At 34.4% G+C, this 20,181-nt stretch overlaps 1 protein-coding gene across 3 annotated transcripts in view; it reads left to right on the top strand.

Moving 5' to 3' along the window:
- Window positions 1-20,181, top strand: part of PIBF1 (progesterone immunomodulatory binding factor 1) — a 198,328-nt gene that overhangs the window by 109,678 nt on the left and 68,469 nt on the right. For all 3 annotated transcript variants that reach the window (XR_008957897.1, XR_008957898.1, XM_026493397.4), the window contains exons 11-13: window positions 2,257-2,422; window positions 8,530-8,680; window positions 15,194-15,284. Coding sequence is in view for 1 of the 3 variants with exons in the window: in XM_026493397.4 (XP_026349182.2) it covers window positions 2,257-2,422; window positions 8,530-8,680; window positions 15,194-15,284 (408 nt within the window). In the remaining 2 variants the exon portion in view is untranslated. The remainder of the gene's footprint in view (window positions 1-2,256; window positions 2,423-8,529; window positions 8,681-15,193; window positions 15,285-20,181) is intronic.

Here is a 20,181-nt window from a genome sequence, read left to right as displayed (position 1 = left end):
TGACCATTTGACTTAGCAGTTCTTTTCCTAGGTATATAACCAAGAGAAACAAAAACATGTTTACACAAAAACTTCTACACAAATGCTAATAGTAGCATATTCATAGTAGCCAAAAAGATGGAAACGACCCATATGTCCATCAGCCGATGAATGGATAAACAAATTATCCATAAAAAGGAATGGAGTACTAATTCATGGTACAACATGGATGAACCTTGAAAACATCAAAAAGCCACATATGTGATTCCATTTATATGAAAATGTCCAGAGTCAGCAAATCCATAAAGTAAGAAAGTAGAGTAGTGGTTGCCAAGGCTGGGGCGGGGGGGGTGGGGGTGGGTAGGGAGTTGGGGGGTGGAGAATGAAGAGTGATTGCTAAATGAACATGGGTTTCTTATTTGGGGTGATAGAAACATTTTGTAATTAGATTGTGGTGACACACAACTTTGTGAATATACCAAAAACTATAAAGAGTGAATTGTATACTTATAAGGGTTAATTTTACAGTGTATATATGTCCAATAAAAAATATTGTCATTGCTTGCTTATCTGTATAAAAAGATATTTTTTAAATATAATTTTTAAAAGTTTTATATATATAGAAATTATATATATAGAAAGATATATACATATATATATAAATTATATATATATAGAGAGAGAGAGAAATATATAGAAAATATATATATATGTAACTACTGGCAGGACTTTCCAAAAAGTTAAACACACAAACTGGCATTTACCTGAAAGCCTTGCTATATATTTAATCACATGTACCAATATACATTGAACTTCTACCAATCTGAGTGTGAAATGTTTTTATCAAAGGCAAAAAATGTCAAGAGTGAAGTAGCCAAGAGCAAATACCTAATGCATATCTTCTCTGATTATACTTTTGAATGTTATTGTTATTGTCACATAGTGAAATGACTTTTAAAAAGCTTATCTGACCTCAGAAATGTCAGTAAAGAATATCACGTAGTCATGGAAAGATCATTGCTATACAGTCAAATATAGCTGGATTTGAGACCCAGCCTGAAATTTACTAGCACCTTCTTCCTGTCAAAGAAATTCTCTGGTATCTCTGAGCCTTTGGTTCTTCATCTGCAAAATCCCTACCTAATTGAGTTGTTGTAAGGATTACGTGAGATATCCTGAATAAAACAGACTGCTCTCTGCTTCCCTGCTGTACACATACTCTTGTTTCTTCTCTTTACAACACTTCCTACCCCAAACTTCCTTACACACTCCCCACCACACACACACACACACATCCGTACAAACCAAATGTTGTCTCCTTCCTCTATGTTCCCATTGAACCTAGGGATTACCCTATTGAAGCACTTGCCGTACTCAGTTGAATTTTCATGTTTATTTGCCTATCTTCCCCAGAAAACTACCTTGTTTAAGAGGAGGGAAACCATTTTGTCTACCGTTATATATACATTTACCTAGCATAGTGACTAGTTGAATAAATATTTGAATAAATGAATTTTAACAACATAATCTAGGGTTATATTGGGTTCATAATAGCTCCCTAAAACAGTATTATGTGTCTGCGTTTTCCTCTCTAGAACATAATCATCCTGAAGCATTTTCAAATTTATAATAGGTGGTGATTTATATATGGGAAGACTTTTATTTCTAGTTAGACCTATGAAATGAAGAAAATGTTCCTTATCTGTGTTGTAGTATACTACTTATTATATATTTATCTCGGTAATTTGTGCATTATGTTTTCTTGTAATATCCAAATATATATATTTACTATCTTAAAAATTTATTTTACGAAAGTCCTAAGAATTTGCAGTCCAATGTGCATATTTCCTGCCATCCTCTATCTGACAATACTTAGAAAGAAACAGCAAGCTTGGAATCAGTTTTGCTGTAGATTTAAGAAGGCCTTTGAAATGTATAGAAATTAAATCATTTTAAGCAGTATAACTGAAACTTGCTCTATTTTTTATTTTAAACATCTTACAAAATAATAATAATAGGCAATAATTATTTGGGGATGGAAGGAATAAAAATGAGGGAGTAATAGAGGTAGTTTAGTTGGCATGTGTTGTTCTCCAGACTTAGCATATTTCCACACATATGCCTATCTAAATTATTTACAAAAGCTTTGCTGTATAAATATAAGTTATTCACTACATAATAATATGAGGATGTAGAAAAAGTAGAAGTAATGTTTATGTTTATATAAATCATCGAGATTTCTTACATAGAGTCTCATAACCCTTCTGCTTCTTTCAGGTACAGAGAACTGCAACTTAGTACAGAAAGCAAAGTAACAGAATATCTCCATCAAAGTAAATTAAAATCTTTTGAAAGTGAGCGTGTTCAACTTATCCAAGAGGAAACTGCAAGAAATCTCACACAGTGTCAATTGGAATGTGAAAAATATCAGAAAAAATTAGAGGTACATATACAAACTTGTCTTTTAAAATTAGCATAACAGGGGTGCTTGGGTGGCTCGGGTTACTTGGATTCGGCTCAGGGTGGTGAGATTGAGCTCCACGTTGGGCTCCATGCTCAGCATGGAGTCTGCTTGAGAGTATTTCCCCGCCTTCTTCATCCCCCTTTGCTCCCCACCCCTGTTCACACACTCTCCCTCCCTGCCTCCCCCTCTCTCTCTCTTTCATAAAAAAATAAAATCTTAAAAATTAGCATGATATAGGGCTCCTGGCTGGCTCAGTCAGTAGAACATGCAACTCTTGATTCAGGGTCAGGAGCTAGAGCACCACTTTGGGCATAGAGTTTAATTTAAAAAATATAATAAAATCAGCATAGCATATAAGCTTAATAAGTATAAGATCAATATCCTGTTGAGCTTTATTTTACCTGTGGGACCTAGCACTGCCCTGCATGTGTACATGCACGCACACACACACACACGATACATATATTTTTGTTACAAAAAGGACTGGAATTGTTAGAAAATAAAAAGAAAGAAAGAGAAAGATCTCATTCACAATGGCAACTAAAAATATGTAATTACTTGGAATATTTTTAGTAGGAATTGTGCAGAGCCTATATCAAGAAAAGCATACAACTTCACTAATATATAAGAAATACCATCTTTCGGGAAGGTAATATGCAATACTACATGTTTTCCTATTTTTATCAAGTGATATTATATATTTTTATTCAAATGCTAGCATGCTCTTTTTTAACTGAACAAAGTAATACTACAGTATAACTAGAAGGAAAAACAAGGAATAATCAATTTTTAAGATTTACTTATTTATTTTAGAGAGAGAGTGTGTGTATGTGAATGGTGGGAGGGGCAAAGGGGGAGAATCTTCAAGCAGACTCCCCACTGAGCATGGGTGTGAGTCTTTCAACGCTGAGATCATGACCTGAGCCGAAGCCAAGAGTTGGACGCTCAACCCACTGAGCCACCCAGGTGCCCCAAGAATAATCAGTTTTTGAAGAAGATTGCTAAAAAGAATGAGAAGAAATATGTATCACATTTTAAAATTCATTCTGAGGCAAGAATAATTAAAGCCCACTCAAAAAACATCCATAAGTGGTATCAAGTACTAAGTCAAGACCCATAATCACATGAATTCAAGAATGTATTCATTGTAAAGGTTATTATACAAATTAGGGGGAAAGGTGGATTGGACAACAAAAGGTACTGTGATAATCATTAGAGTATTTAGAGAAAATAGTTACTTATATACTTCACACTGCATATCAAAGTGAAACTCCAGTGGTTCCTAGCTAAATGTAAATACAGAACTATGAAACTATTAAAAATAAATACAGATGAAATTTTATATTATGTCAGTTTGGGGATTAATTCTGTTGATCTGTTGATTACAAGCAGGCAAAGAAATCATATAGGAAATATTTAAAAAAAAAAAACCTTTAATGCTTCTGTGTTTAAAAAATAAGTCTGGGGGCGCCTGGGTGGCTCAGTCGTTGGGCGTCTGCCTTCGGCTCAGGGTGTGGTCCCAGCATCCTGGGATCGAGCCCCACATCAGGCTCCTCCACTGGGAGCCTGCTTCTTCCTCTCCCACTCCCCCTGCCTGTGTTCCCTCTCTCGCTGGCTGCCTCTCTCTCTGTCGAATAAATAAATAAAATCTTTTAAAAATAAATAAATAAATAAATAAATAAATAAATAAATAAATAAATAATAAGTCTGAATACTTTTAAAGGGCAAAATGAAGACTGAAAAATAATATTCGTGTTATGTAGGAGAAAGGGCTTGTCTCCTTACTTTTAAAAGATGTCTTACCAAAAGGACATACCTTCCTCTTCTAGAGAATAGGTGGAAAGAAGAAAAGAACTGTTTCCAAGGAAAGACATGCAAATTGCCAAGGAATAAACAAAAATATGTATTCTACCTAATAATTATAGAAACGTAAATTTAAACTCTTCTCTGCTTTTACATAGGTCTGCTTGTTGTTTTCAAACTGCTGGCAAGAGTACCCTTAAAAGGGAGATCTCATGCAGTCAGAAAATGGAACATCTCATCTGGAGGACAATATAGTGACCTATGTTAAAGTCCTTAAAAAATTGATCCAATAGGGGCGCCTGGGTTGGCTCAGTCAGTTAAGCGTCTGCCTTAAGCTCAGATCATGATCCCAGAGTCCTGGGTTTGAGCCCCACATCGGGCTCCCCTCTTAGTGGAGAGTCTGCTTCTCCCTCTGCCCTTCACCCCGCTTGTGTGCTGTCTCTCTCTTAAATAAATAAATAAGTAAAATATTGGCAAAAAATTGATCCAATAATTTTAAAAGAATTTTACCTGAAGAAATAATAAGAGATGCTTGTAAAGGTTTATATTAATGGAATATATCATGGCATTATTTATTATAGTAAAAATTGGAATTAGTTTATTTAAATAGTTGATAATTAATTTTCACTCTATTATGAACTATATTTTTTGCTATATTCATGTATTTTATGATTACATGTAGTCATGTTCCTGAATATTTTAGATTTTTGGGAAATGCTCATTTAAAAAATTGTAATGATGTCATTAGCGTGATTAATTAGCTGATGATGTAAGTTTTCATTACAATAATCTCTCAGAGATTACATTTCTGAAAAGTACTCTGATAGGTAAAACTAAGATTGACAAGATAAAGGTTCTCACAGAAAATAAAGCCTTAGGGAAAAATATAAAAACAAAATTAAATACATATATATTTAAAGAAACAGAAGCAAAAATTGTAGATAGTGTATACTTCTAAAGCAAACCAATGTTCGGCATTTAAAACTTTTTCAAATACCTTCTTCGGGAACCTACTGCAGTCATATAATCTGCCAACAGTGGATTCTCCCACACCTTTTCGATTAGACTGTATTTGATCAGCTCTAATTTAGAATTATTCTTTTGCAAGTTATATTTTCCATGGTTTAAATTTCATAATTCCTAGCAAAATGCCTTTCCTTTTTTGTTGTTGTTGTTGTTGTTGTTGTTGTTTGTTGTTTCCAGATTGGATGACTGTGCTTAAGGATTTGCTTGGGGCTGATGGAGGGGGGATGGGAGGTACATATAGGAAGACAGGGAAGCACTTCCTCTCACTCTGTATTTCTGAAACAAACATGTCACTAAATAGTACATGGTGCTAATGTTTTTCTGAACCATTCTATTTTATTATTTTTAGCTGGTTGCAATCCATATTGATTTCATGACCTCTTATGTTACAACTGGCAGTGTGAAAACCACTCTCCCATGTCAGTGAATGCAGGTGACTAGCAATTATTGTGTTTTTTTGTGTAAAGGTTATGGAGAAACACCTTTGTAAAAAAAAAAAAAAATTATGATTCTGAAAACTGGTAGATAAAACTGAGGCTTTAGGGGAATTTCTTTACATTTTCTTCTCCGTTAAACTGGGAGCCTTGATGGGACAGGGACTATTCATTTATCATTGTGTCACCAATATCTAACACGTGCTTTGCTCATGGTGGATGCTCAAGAGATAATGAGTGAATGAATGGTTTCATGAATGTTACTATAGTACTATTGCTCAAATCCATATTTCTGAAATACTGGAAGGTATTTCTAAGACAATTCTTTACAAGAATTTAGAGAGAAATTTGCGAAAGATAAAGATTGTTGTATTTATATACTTTTCTGTGGCTTTTACCCAATATTCTCATTGATTTATAGCTTGGAGACAATTTATTGTATTCTAACTATCAATTGGCAAAGGCTCCCAAAACACTGGCTTTATATTTTTTTATATTTTTATCTCTTTTTAAAGCAATTATTGACCTATAGTTTTATATTATCATCCATTTTATATGTAATTATATATATATAATTTTATATAATTTTGTATTATTCTATTATTTAAAGGAAGGAAATACCCAGTGTGAAAGCTTGATGTCTAATGGATTTCTAAAAGCAGCTGATCTATTTTATGCATTCATGTTCAAACTCAAATGTTCATGTATTAGTTTTTCCTAAAGAATCTTTCATATAATAGCCTTTCATAAGTCCAGTAATCAAGTTCTTCTTTGGCTTTTCAGAAACAGTGATAAATGTATTTATAACAACCACTCAGACAAAACCATAGTAAAAGGGAATTCTCCACCATATAGTACAGAGGTGTTAGGTGTTTCTGGCAATCCCTCCTCTGTGTTATGAAGAGAAAATTTTAAATTGTATCTCTCAATTTAATACTACTTTTAAAATCTCTTATTAAAATAATAATTTACAAAATATCCCATCTTGAGCATTTTGATTATTGATCTTTTTAGATGTCCACTTCTGCAGTTTTTCATTGTGTGGTGGTTTTATTGAGGGAGGTGGAGTACAAATTTTCATTTGTATCAGTTGTGCTGTGAGAACGGTCAGTTAGCACTGTCCTTACTGATCCTCTCTTTCGACCATGGAATTAGTGTCATCAACCACCGAAGTCTTAATGAATTACATCTCAATATAATAAATTCTATGAAAGCTCTACATTATTTCACTGACTAACAATTTAGTTATAATGAATTAATAAGTCTCTAGAAAACATATTCCCAGCTGGCAAGAATAAAGAAGAAATAATACTAAAAGATGAATTTTCTTTTTCTGTTCCAAAAGGGACACTAAAATCATCCCATCATCATTATAATAATCATCATCATAATCATCATTATTCCCATGTTACTCTTCCTTTATCCTCCAAAAGAATAAATTTGGAAGGTGGGGGATAATGTTTGATTTATTTTGGGGGGAAGTTTTGATGGAAATAATTGAAGGAAAATAAGATAGAATAGGTTAAGGGAAATTAAATTGTAATTTGTTTGTAAAAAACTGGAAGTAAATCTGCATCTTCTGCTTTTTCCACATCACGGAAAGCACACAATCACATAGTTTGTTAAGGTGAACTTAATGTCACGAGAGAATATAAGTTGTGTTAAAAATTGTTTCATTATAGAGAATTCAGAGTAATTAAGCAAGTGGATCTCTATTTCTATGAGCCATTTAATATAACATTCTCGTAATTCTTTCAGTGGTAATACTGCTTTTCAGACTTACTGTATTCTAGGCACTCTGCTAAACACTGCGAATTTATCATCTTATGTAATCCTTCCAACAATGTTTTGAGGTAGGCCTGGAAAGAATAATTGCCTATGATCCACAACTAATAAGGGTCAACGCCAGCACTGAAATACAGATCTTTCTGGCTACAAACCCATATTCTTAACCATGATATTCTGTTGCTTCTAAGGAAATACCACATTGCTTGTGCTGTATTGGGAAGTAAGTGTAGTAGCGCTGCATAATTCAGTCAGTTCTAGCTAGTAAACCTTCTAGATAATTGGAATTTAATTGAGGCATTAAAACATTTCCTTTGTCACTAGTAATGTCTCCTTTTTTTTTAGTGAATTCATTATCATCATGGTGATTCCTTCAACATATCACCATTGAAGAATGTAGGATTTTTTGTTCTTAGACAAAATAGCTCCAGTTTCCGTATCTCTTTTTTATAATTTTTTAAATCCTTCCTTTCTGTACAAAGGCATTTTCTGTTACTGCCCCAAGTGGCACTTCATTTTCATCATTTTGACTTGTTGCTTTGAATTTATGATTGTTCAAGAAACCAGAATCTCATTAAAACCATGGTAAGCATAGATGAAATAAGCTCTGATGGAAAACTGAAGGATGAGTATATCATTTTTACACACAGCTTTGTAAGCCTGCACTGCAAGCCTTTCTCCAAAAGCTACAAATGCCAAATAAATGACCTTCTGGTAAGTATAACACTCTTGCATCTTCTTAGTTCTAACAGGCAAATGCTAATCTTACTCCTATAACTATTTCCAAGTCTTCAATTTGTTGTTTATTCCGTTCATACAGTAACATGCTTCATAATTTTGTTACAGACAAATGAATTATTTATCTTAGAAATAAATGTATCTCATGTCCGCAGTCATCTCAATCAAGCTACTTTCCCCTCATATTAAAATCATTAGGAAGAGGGAAAAAAATGTACAAGTATTTTTTGTGTCACCTATTTGTCTTAACTGTTAACCTTATTTAATTCTGCCTTTGCAATTTGTTTCTTCCACTATTAGGTTTTAACTAAAGAATTTTATAGTCTCCAAGTGTCTTCTGAAAAACGCATTACTGAACTTCAATCACAGAACTCTGAGCATCAGGCAAGGCTAGACATTTATGAGAGATTGGAAAAAGAGCTCGATGAAATAATAATGCAAACTGCAGAAAGTAAGTCGCCCACTACCTCACACACACAGCTCTTTTTTCTGGCAACACAAGGAACCTGGTATCATTTCTAAAACTGCTTTGGTATATTTCTTTAAAATCCAATTGGTGACTTTCAAAAAATATGTATCTTATATTTTAAAAATTAGTTAATCTTAATTTTAGTAGTTGGCACTTAAAAAATAGGTTAACTATGATAGACTTTATCTTTTCATTTATTCAGTTCCTCATCGAACAATTAAATGTTTACATGTACCAGGGTCTGGGGCTGTGGAGTTCATGTGATAGTTCTTGTTGATATGACTTCCTCACCTAGACCACTGGAAGAAACAAACATATTAAAGATAATTAAAGTAGCAAGATATGTGCTATTAGCAAGAAATAGGCATTTCTCAGTGGAAATACACAAGAGGTCATAAGTTAATTCCACCTTGGAGGTGAGGAACACAATACGTAAGAGGGGAGGTGACGCTTTGAATGAGTCATAAGAAACAAAAATTCCAGAATACATCTGGTTATAATCCTGGACCTTCAATTTCTACTTCTTCTGTTTCCTCTTATTATGCTATCTTCCACTGTTATCCTTGGTGTTAAGGGAATATTTTAAATTAACATTTCACCATTGACTGAGATGTTTGCTATAGCACGTCATTTTTGTTCAAAAGTCAGAAATATCAGGGACATTCTTATAAAGTGGGTTTAAACTTCAGTTGAAGTTGAAATTGGATTCGGATCTGTTTTACGCACATTTTCTTGTAAAGGCTATGTTATATTTGTAGGCCCATTTAAGGAAAACTTTTATTTAATTCTTACCATTATCTTTTTTCCAGTTCTAAGGTCAATATCTGATAACTGCAAGTTTCCAAATTTGTCTTCAGTGTCTTCACTGGAATCAGAGGGATCTTTATAAATACAGATTTGATTGTACCATACACCTGCTTTAATGCCTCTTTGTCATCTTCTTAAGACAGCATAAAGTCAGATTCCTTAGCATGACTCTTTTCATTAGACTCTCCTTTATCGTTCATGCCTTGCCGTTCCCTATCATATCATCTTATTTTGAAAGTGCCATACTCCTTCTTATCTGCGTAATTTTGCATATGTCCCTCTGTCTAAACAAATCAGGAGTAGAACAGAACTTCCTCAATCTGATAAAGGGTATCTACAAAGAACCTACTGCTAATATCATACCACTGATGAAATATTAAATGCTTTCCCTTTAAGGGAGGGTACAAGGCAAGATTTCTATTTTTATAACTTATATTAAACATTGTAATGCAGTTACATTAAAATATTACATTAAAATAATACATTAAAAAGTATTAAAATACTTTTAATATTCCATTTAATGAAAATGCAAGGGCCTATTAAAAGGCCCACATTTAATACTAGTACACACCTACCAAAATGACTGAAATTAGAAAGACTGGTTATAGCAATGTTAGTGAGAATATAGAACAACTGCAATTTGTTATAGAACCAAACAGCCTATCCAATAGTACGGCAATTCCATTCCTATGTATTTTGCCCAAAAGAAAAGAAAACACATGCACACAAAAAGAATTCTACCTGGATATTCTTAGGAGCTGTATTCATGTTAGTCAAAAACTGGCAACAGCCCAGGTGATTATCACAGGAAAATGGCTCATCAAACCGTAATACGTTTTATACTGTAGAATACTACTCCTCAATAAAAAGAAACAAACTACTGATTCTTCAACAACGTGGATGAATCTGAAAAACTTCATGCTTAGTCTAAGAAACTTTATATGACTAAATTTATATAAAATTCTAGAGGAGGAGAAACTAATCTATAGTGAAAAAATGCAGAGCAGTGGTTGCCTCTAAGGATGGTTATCACCAAAAATTACCCGGGAAAAGAGATACGAGGGAACTTTCCACAGTTTGGAATTCTGTATCTTAATAGGGTTTGTGTTACACATATGTGTATATTTCTCAGAATTCAATGAGTGGTAGACTTAAGATCTGTACCTCTTACCATATGTAAATTTAATTTGTTTTAAAAAAAGAACTTTTTGTAGTTTTAAAAAAAGTTTTAAAAAAAGAACAAATATTGAACTATAGTTGATAATTTACATGTTGAACTGTTGAGAGTAATGGACAGATGTCTACAACTTATTTGGAAATACATCAGAAATGTAAGATTCATAAATGGATATAGTGATAGGTGTGTGATAAATTACGTATAATGCAACATTTAACTTAGAATCCAGATGTTGAGCTATATGGGTGTACACTGTAAACATCTTTCAGCTTTTCCATATGTGTAAATATTTTCTTAATAAAATCTTTTTTTTGAGAGAGAGCAAGATAGAGAGCACACACACCCAGGCTGGGTGGGAGGGGGGTGCTGGCAGAGGGAGAGGGAGAGAGAGAATCTAAGCAGACTGTATGCCCAGCACAGAGCTGGATGCAGGGCTCAGTCTCACTACCCTGAGATCATGACCTGAGCCAAAATCAAGAGTCAGACACTTAACTGACTGAGCCACCCAGGCATCCCTCTTAATAAAATCTTTAGAAAAAATACAGAAATAAATTTTTGCTTTGCTATTGTTTAAACCATCTTAAAATCATCTTATTTTTTTTAAATAATATTTATTTTGTTATATTAGTCACCATACAGTACATCCCCAGTTCTTGATGCAATGCTCCATGATTCATAACTTGCATATAACACCCAGTGCACCATGCAATGTGTGCCCTCCTTAATACCCATCACCGGCCTATCCCAATCCCCCACCCCTCTCCCCTCTGAAGCCCTCAGCTTGTTTCCCAGAGTCCACAGTCTCTCATGGTTCATTCCCCCTTCTGTTTCCCCCCCCTTCTTTCTTCCCTTCCTTCTCCTACCAATCTTCCTATTTCTTATGTTCCATAAATGAGTGAAACCATATGATAATTGTCTTTCTCTGCTTGACTTATTTCACTTAGCGTAATCTCCTCCAGTCCCGTCCATGTTGCTGCAAATGTTGTGTAATCGTTCTTTCTGATAGCTGAGTAATATTCCATTGTATATATGGACCACATCTTCTTAATCCAGTCATCTGTTGAAGGGCATCTCGGCTCCTTCCACAATTTAGCTATTATGGACAATGCTGTTATGAACATTGGGGTGCGTATGGCCCTTCTCTTCACTACGTCTGTATCTTTGGGGTAAATACCCAGTAGTGCAATTGCTGGATCATAGGGTAGCTCAATTTTTAACTTTTTAAGGGACCTTCACACTGTTTTCCAAAGTGGATGTCCCAACTTGCATTCCCACCAGCAGTGTAAGAGGGATCCCCTTTCCTACATCCTCTCCAACATTTGTTGTTTCCCGCCTTGTCCATTTTTGCCATTCTAGCTGGCGTAAGGTGGTATCTCAATGTGGTTTTGATTTGAATTTCCCTGATGGCTAATGATAAAATCATCTTAGAATAAAATATATTTATACTTGGAAGATCAAGAAACTAGGTTCGTCTCTATCCTTTCACAATGGAAATCCTACCCTTAAAGAATACTTAGTAACAAAAATTTTAAAGATGTAGTACAAAACATTCTTTTTTAATACTACATTGTGTACAGTTTTCAAAGGATCACCATCTAATATAGCAAATTTCAGCTGATGAAGATGGCTAGACTTCATTTATTAGGGTATAATTGTGGCAAATGACATAGCCTATTTATACTTGAATTGCTCTTTATAATTAAATAAGTGTGTATTATTTGGATATTTGAGGAGTTTAGTTTTCAAAGATCTCATACATTTGTTAGATGTATTGTGGGGTTCCTGGGTGGCTCAGTTGGTTAAGTGTTGGACTCTTTATCTCAGCTCAGGTCTTGATCTCGGGGTTGTGAGTTCAAGTCCCACATTGGGCTCATGGAGCCTACTAAAAGAAAGAAAGAGAGAGAGAGTATTGCCCAGAAGCTAAATAAATCCCAATATAAAAAGAAAACCAGATTCTGGAACCTGCTGTCCATCTCATCCTACTTGTAACCTCTGCAAGGCATTTGTCACATTTCTTGAGATGCTTCTCTTTCTTCTCGAAAGTCACCTGCCTTTGTTTCTTCTCCATCGATTTTGTTGTCTCTCCTTCTAGCTTATTCTAATTGTTCACCATGGGTTTTCCTCCTCAACAACTCTTCAGTTCTTACTTACTCACCCTCTCTCTGGATAATCTTATCCGCTTTCCACAATTTCATTTACTGTATGTAGGCTAATGATTGCATAGATCTGTAAAGAGTTCCTGCAGTCATTAAATGGGTAACATTTCTTACATTTTTTCTTCTATGAAACTTAACTAATTTTCTTGTATTCTTGATGTTAGTAAGGTTAAAGTCTAATTACTATCCAGCTTTTGTCAACCTTGATTTCTCCCTCATTCTATCTAATGCCTTATCTCACCTCCACACCTATTCATTTGTCTAGAATCTAAGTCTTCTCTTCATCCTCCCTTTGCTCTTAGGGATCATGTCTTAACTGGATTATTACTATAACTTGTGAGGAGTTCTCTGTGCTCATATAGGCCATCCTTTTCCCCATTATTAGAAATTATTTTTCTATAATATCAGCATCAACAGCAAAGATCTTTTGGTCATGTCACCTTTCTATTAGTTTCTTGTTGACCGTGAAAGAAAATCCAAATTCCTTGCCCTAGCAAGTAAGACTTTAGTTGCAGTCATAGTTGGAACTGAGCCTGCCTTTCTACTACCATTGTTCTCTAAGCTAACCCCAACCACTTATCTCACAGTTACTAAAACTTCACAGCTCTGTGCCTTTACACATGCACAGGCCCTCCTGTGCCTTCTCTATGAATGTTAGTCTCCTCACACATTCTCCTCCTAATGCTTCTAGCTTAAGAAAAATGGTAGCATTCAGATAGAGGTGCTTGGTGCTCTGTACTTCTAAGACACATCAGACACAAATCTCTTTGGTACCATTTACCATGTGGTGTACAGTACGTTGTTTCTGTACTTAAATCACTACTAGAATAGTTATACCATGAGTTATTAATCCATTAGGTATTAAACTTAAATTTAAGGTGTCCATTAATATCTGACGAGTTTTTGAGATGTTAACTACATTTAACTTCTTCCTTCTGAATTTAGAGACAAGAGTCAGATAGGTATCTAAATAAAGCCCTCTAATAAAGCTCTAATAAAGCCCTCCTGCCATTCTGATACAGCTAAATTGGAGACTTCATCTTGGATCTGGAGCCATGACAGCTGATAACAGTATTGGCAGTGGCGTATGTCATCTCTTGCTTCCACATTTACCAGCCAACTAATAATTCTACCTCTGAAAACTAACCCTGGTTCACCATGAAAAATAGGGGTAAAATTGAGGGAAAACAGGAAAAATGTATTTAAAATTCTGCTTATACCCATAAAAGGATTGGTCAACAAATGTATGCATATTACAGTAATGGGCCTGCAAATAGCTTCACTTACTAAGATGAACTGTGTGGCTTTGTTTTAAATCTGAAACACTTCTGGAAGGTTTCTTTTTAATGTTAAAATAATGGTTGTTGTTGAATAATGTTATAAAAATTGTTACATGTCATTGACTGCTTTAATTTGAGCTAGTAAACCTTTAGTTTTTACGGGCTTTAATTATTTTTTTAATCCTAACTTACAGTAAAATTGCCATGGCCTTTAAGCTTTTTAACAATTAACAATGAAATGCTAACCTGTCAGTTAAAATTCCTTCTGAAAAAGAGTGGTGTGACAGTGGCAGAATTTAGAATTGGTCTCACTGAACTTTTTTCTAATTTAAAAAAAAAAAGGCCGTCAATATGTTCTTAGTACTGTACATTTTTTTCACAGAGTAGCCTACTTAAGTGCACAGTTTCATTATTGCAAGTTAGGATAAAGTTGTTCTGATAAAATAATGCACATCTTTCCTAATTAAAAATAGTCATTTCTTTTATCAAGAAGAGAAGTAGTGAGATTGATGTTATCATTACTTATTTATAATTACATAACATACATTCCACGTAAAAAGCCTTAGAATCATTCAGAATAATGGGGCGCCTGGGTGGCTCAGTCGTTAAGCGTCTGCCTTCGGCTCAGGGCGTGATCCTGGCGTTATGGGATCGAGCCCCACATCAGGCTCTTCCACTGGGAGCCTGCTTCTTCCTCTTCCACTCCCCCTGCTTGTGTTCCCTCTCTCTCTGGCTGTCTCTCTCTCTGTCAAATAAATAAATAAAATCTTTAAAAAAAAAAAAAAAGAATCATTCAGAATAACACATCTGTATTATTATGCTTTATAACAAGAAACTTTAACATGTCATATGATGCAAGCCCTGCACCTTTTAAAAATAAATGGAATGAATTTAAGTGACCATGTACTTTAAGAAATATGGACTTACAAATGGACTGTTTGAGATTATGCATTAGTCCTTTTTAATGTTCTTATGCTCCCTGATTCATTAGTATGACCTCTTTTATTTTCACGTCTGCCGTGCTTTTTAAGGGGAAAAAAACTGATTTTACATCATACACTTTAATATTTTTCAGTTGAAAATGAAGATGAGGCTGAAAGGGTTCTTTTTGCCTATGGCTATGGTGCTAATGTTCCCACAACGGCCAAAAGACGACTAAAGCAAAGGTAAAATCAATATATATTTGTTTTACTTATCTACTCAAGCTAAATGTAATTACATTATGCTTTTTGATAATGTGCAAAGTAAAGTTACTTTATTCTTAGTATGCATAAATATTAAATTGCTCACAAAGTAAAGCACAGTAAGTTATAATCCTGCATTTCATGTATTTTTAAGTGAGTTTAATGGTCAGTAAAATATAAGTGTACATTAGAATTTTCCTAGAATTAGATTCAGTGGTAATGACACCATTTTAATTTTATTTTCACATTAATTTCAAGTGAGTTACAAATGAATTTGTACCAACAGTTTTCAGGTTAAAATTAATTAATCATGCTTCCTTTTTCTCTCATTTTTTATTCAACTGTGTACATTCCTTGGCATATATTTGAGCAAAAGAAAGAGGGAGACAGGGAGAGAAAGAGATTGATAAAATGTGTATTATGATTGAAAGTGTAAAAGACTGTGTAGCCCAGAAAATTTGGGGGAGATCCACTCATGATTTTGTGAGATATTACTTAAAGTACACTAAGAGAAAAATTGTATCTATATTAATCAGTTTTCTAGTTGACCTAGCTGATTTTTTTACCTAACTCCTTTCTCTAACTTTAATTCATCGTTCTGTGCAGAAACATCTCACTGTCCCATTTGCTACTCTATCAAATCTAAATATTTCTGCCAGACTTCCAGACCCCTCCACATGGCCCCACCCCTCCAGCCTCATTTGCTTCTCTGCCCAAAATGAGGGCAGTACATCTTTATGCCTTTGAACGTCTGTTTTCTCCATACCACACAATAGAGCATCTCTCTTATCTCATTAGCTCTTGTTTCCCATGTCATTTCCCCAGCCATATGGAAGGTTCCTCAAGGTCAGCAACTGTATCTTAATTCTTGTTTATTCCCTTAATGTAACATGATGTGAGATACCTAGTAGAATTGTCTCTTTATCAGAGTATTTGAGGATTCAAAGCTGCTTATCTTCTATTTTTATGAGTCGATTTAAACATTTAGAGACATTACACACTAAGTAAGAAAAACACTTCATCCGAATTCTAGTACTTTTGTAGTGATGGCTCAGAGAATATAATGTCTTTAAGGCCGTGATGTAAGATATAGGTCATTTTATAACGAAACAAATGGATACTTTGAATTTGTGTCCCTTACTGGTTAAAGAAAATATCTGGAAAATTTTTAGATCAAGGATAGGTGACTGTCAAGTGTCATTTTGTAGCTGAAATGGTTAATTCTGTCTGATGAAGATGCATGTATTTCTGAAGTCTGTATTATTTGAAACATCATGTATAGCCCCGTCCCATTACCATTCTCTGCCCACTCCCTCCACAGGTCACTAAGGGTGACCTCGGCTATTTTGTAATTATCAGCATATCACTTTTTTGGAGCATTAAATTGCCTATGGAGGAATAGAAAAGTACTTTTATGGGTAAGAGACTTCTTTGTCAGTGGTAAGTGATTGGTAAATACTGAAAATTGAAATTTGAAGGAAAAGGTCAATTCTCTTCTTTTTTTAGCTTATGAATCCTTCAAAAGAATCTTTGTCACAAGGAGGGAAAAAGAAGAATTTTGCTGTTGTAAGCTTTTTTCTTTAGCCCTAAATGCTGAGTTCCTCTAAAATTGAAAGCAATTATTATTGTTACCTTACTTTTTTAAAAGAATTTCCAAAAACAGATGTTGATTTCTTAATAATTAGAGTGAAGATTTAAGGAACCACAACTGATTCATATTCTGAATAATCTTAACTATCCAAATATTTCTAAAGATTTTATCACTGAGCTATCTATGTGCCTTGAACAAGTGCCTAATGTGCATACTATTAATATCTCCTACCAGCTGGTGCCAGGCATTCGTCTCATGGTGAACCAGAGGGTTATTTTGAGGAAGTGCTTCTCAGGTCATCTAAACTAAGTGAAGGGAAAGTAAGTCTATATACCCAAAGAGGACATTTATGCATTCCTTCGCCCATTCATTCAACATATTCTATTGAGTGCCTACTGTATGCACAAAATTGACCAGTGGCAAAGAGGGTCCCTCTTTTAGGGTTGACACATTTCCAAAGCTTGCAAAGTCTATATTTCATTTTTTAGTAGATATTTGTAAAGAAGTCAATGGCTTCATGCTCTGTTTAAGTTTAACTTATTTAAGATGAAAGCAATGTAGCTTTTAAGAGAATCTGTATTTAATTCTTCACATTTAAAATTAAAGCAATGGAAACTGAAGGTATATTATAAAACAACTCAATCAGAACCGCAAATGAAATGTTTGCATAATAAAGTTTTCATTATACATTAGTCTATACCAAAATATATTAAAATTTCAAAGGAACTTATTTTCAACTGCTACACGATACATTCCATTCATACTATGTTTGATGTAAAATCTCATACATTCAACAACCAGATTTAGGTACTTTAGAGTAACGCTTAATTGGAGTAAATTTCTGATTATAAAAATAATACACTTATTTTAGAAAATTGCTGGTAATCCTACCATCCAAAGATAACCATTCAAACTTTATATAGACACATATATTTTCTTGCATATTTAGGCTATTATTGTATGTAACGTGAAAGTTTAATTTTTTATCTTATAATTCCATCTTGAACATTTTCTTGTATCACTGAATAGTCTTCAAAAAGATAATTTTTAATGGTTATCCAAAACTTTAATTTTTAGGCCTTTGGTTTTTGAGTTTCATGTTGTTAAGAAATTCAGTAGTCACTGACAATTTTCACCGGTTGCCTGTTGCTACTGAAGGTATATTATGAAATTTAAGTGAGAAAATGGATGCAGAGTTCATCACACAGTGCCTGGCATATAGTGGGTTATTCAGGAAAGGTTAGTTTGTTAGACTGATCAGTGTTTCTTAGAGTAAATCGCACAGTCGATTTTAGAGGAAAGGCTAATACTCCAAAAACTTTAGGCACAATTTAAGTTTTCACTTTAAACAGCTTTGTTTGAGAATTTTAATGAGACTTCTTAATTAGTCGAGACACTCCCCTGGACATGAAACCAGTTTTGAGATTCACTTTTTTTGATGTTAGTTTTAAGACATATACTGTAATGCCAATTTCCTGTTAAAAAAAAAAAGTAGCAAAATTAATTTTTGTAGTTTGAAAAATAACTCCCAAAAATGTCTCTTAAACACATAATTCTCAAATCAGCTTACTCATATTTTGAAGTTTCAGTGAAGATAATCGACAATAACGAAATATCACATCAAACTCTTTCTGGGACAAAGTTGTGGTTGGTTAAAAGGGCTTATACAATGAAAGTAAAATGAAATGGGCTCTTCTTGACTTGACTAAACTTGAAAATCTGAAGTAATGTTTTTGTTTCGGTCATGATTGTTTTGAAAATAGCAAACAAGATTTTCTGGTTACATGTTTTGGTTATGCTCTTTAACCTGCAACTTAAATGGGTAACACCCAGGCAGGAACGTGGTCTCAGTGTGTGCTTCTCTGTTTGCTTTGGCAGATCTGAATGGATAGCCTTTTCTGAAGGTTCTTAAACCTTTCAAATTGCAAGATTTACTGCATGCTATAGACCTTTTGTTTTAGTTTCCATCTAGTTTTAGAAAGAGCTTTAAGTTGAAACTCTCACAGTAGACTCAGCTTTATAATAAAGGAAAAAATTAAAGCAAAGGAAACTTTTTTCCCCCTCTGGCAAACTTTGGTACGTAATGGAAATTTGGTTTTCTCTCTTTATTCTCATGTGGATGAGTGTGTCCTTGGGGAAAGTTGTACTGATTTCATTTGGGTTAGTTTTAGGAATAGTCCTTTAAAAAGTTACTGATGTTCTATTCATGGTCAACTCGAAAGTATAAACCTGTAGAATAAACTAGGGAGTTTCATATGACTGTTGGTAATCAGCATGAGACCACTATTTGGTTCTCAAGAATTACCAACAGAGCAATAAGTACAGGTACCAACCTGAAGAGTTCTGAAGCTAGAATCATTCTGGCACTAGTGCCCTTTTTTTGAACAATTTATTTTTTATGCCCTACTAATAGAGACAGACCTCTGACCTGCTAAAATTGAAAAAGATCAAAAAGCCAAATGTTATTTCAGACAAGTAACTAATTAGCAAGTCACTAAATAAATACACTTACTTATTTGGAGTTTTGATAATACTAAGAAAATCATACCAAGATTGAAGGAATTGGGACAGAACATCAGTCCTCCATGGTGCTTTGACATCTCAGATATAGATGAAGATCTCCCATGTGCACATTGGCAGGGCTATGCTATTATGAAATTATGTGTAATAAGCAGCAGTGCTGCTGCCATTGACAGATCTAAGAGAGTAACTTTTATTTGGAGTCAAGAAGTGATGGGGGGGGGCGCCTGGGTGGCACAGCGGTTAAGCATCTGCCTTTGGCTTAGGGCGTGATCCCGGCCTTATGGGATTGAGCCCCACATTAGGCTCCTCTACTATGAGCCTGCTTCTTCCTCTCCCACTCCCCCTGCTTGTGTTCCCTCTCTCGCTGGCTGTCTCTATCTCTGTCGAATAAATAAATAAAATCTTTAAAAAAAAAAAAAGAAGAAGAAGTGATGAGGGAGCTAAGAGATAACCCTGTTGGGAAAATTTTACCAGGTAACAGGTGAAGTTTTCGTTTAATATTTAGATACAAAACTGTACTCCTGTAGTAGTAGTTTCTAGTTGATGTTGAACTTAATCTTGGTGCAGGTAAAAGTCACATGGCAATGAATATAATGACAAAGAAGTATGGTTAAGTTGTACCTATGTTAGTGTCGCAACAGCCTGTAAAAGCAATGCTTTCTTGAATTTAGTACATTCTGTACGAAAAAAATAATAACCTTTAGCAGGAGTCATTTTTCCTGACTGTATCCATAGTTACTCTTTTTAAAGAACTTGGACGTACTT

Source organism: Ursus arctos, unplaced genomic scaffold, assembly GCF_023065955.2.
Source record: "Ursus arctos isolate Adak ecotype North America unplaced genomic scaffold, UrsArc2.0 scaffold_10, whole genome shotgun sequence".
Lineage (NCBI taxonomy): Eukaryota > Metazoa > Chordata > Mammalia > Carnivora > Ursidae > Ursus > Ursus arctos.
This window is presented reverse-complemented; position numbering and strand designations above follow the sequence as displayed.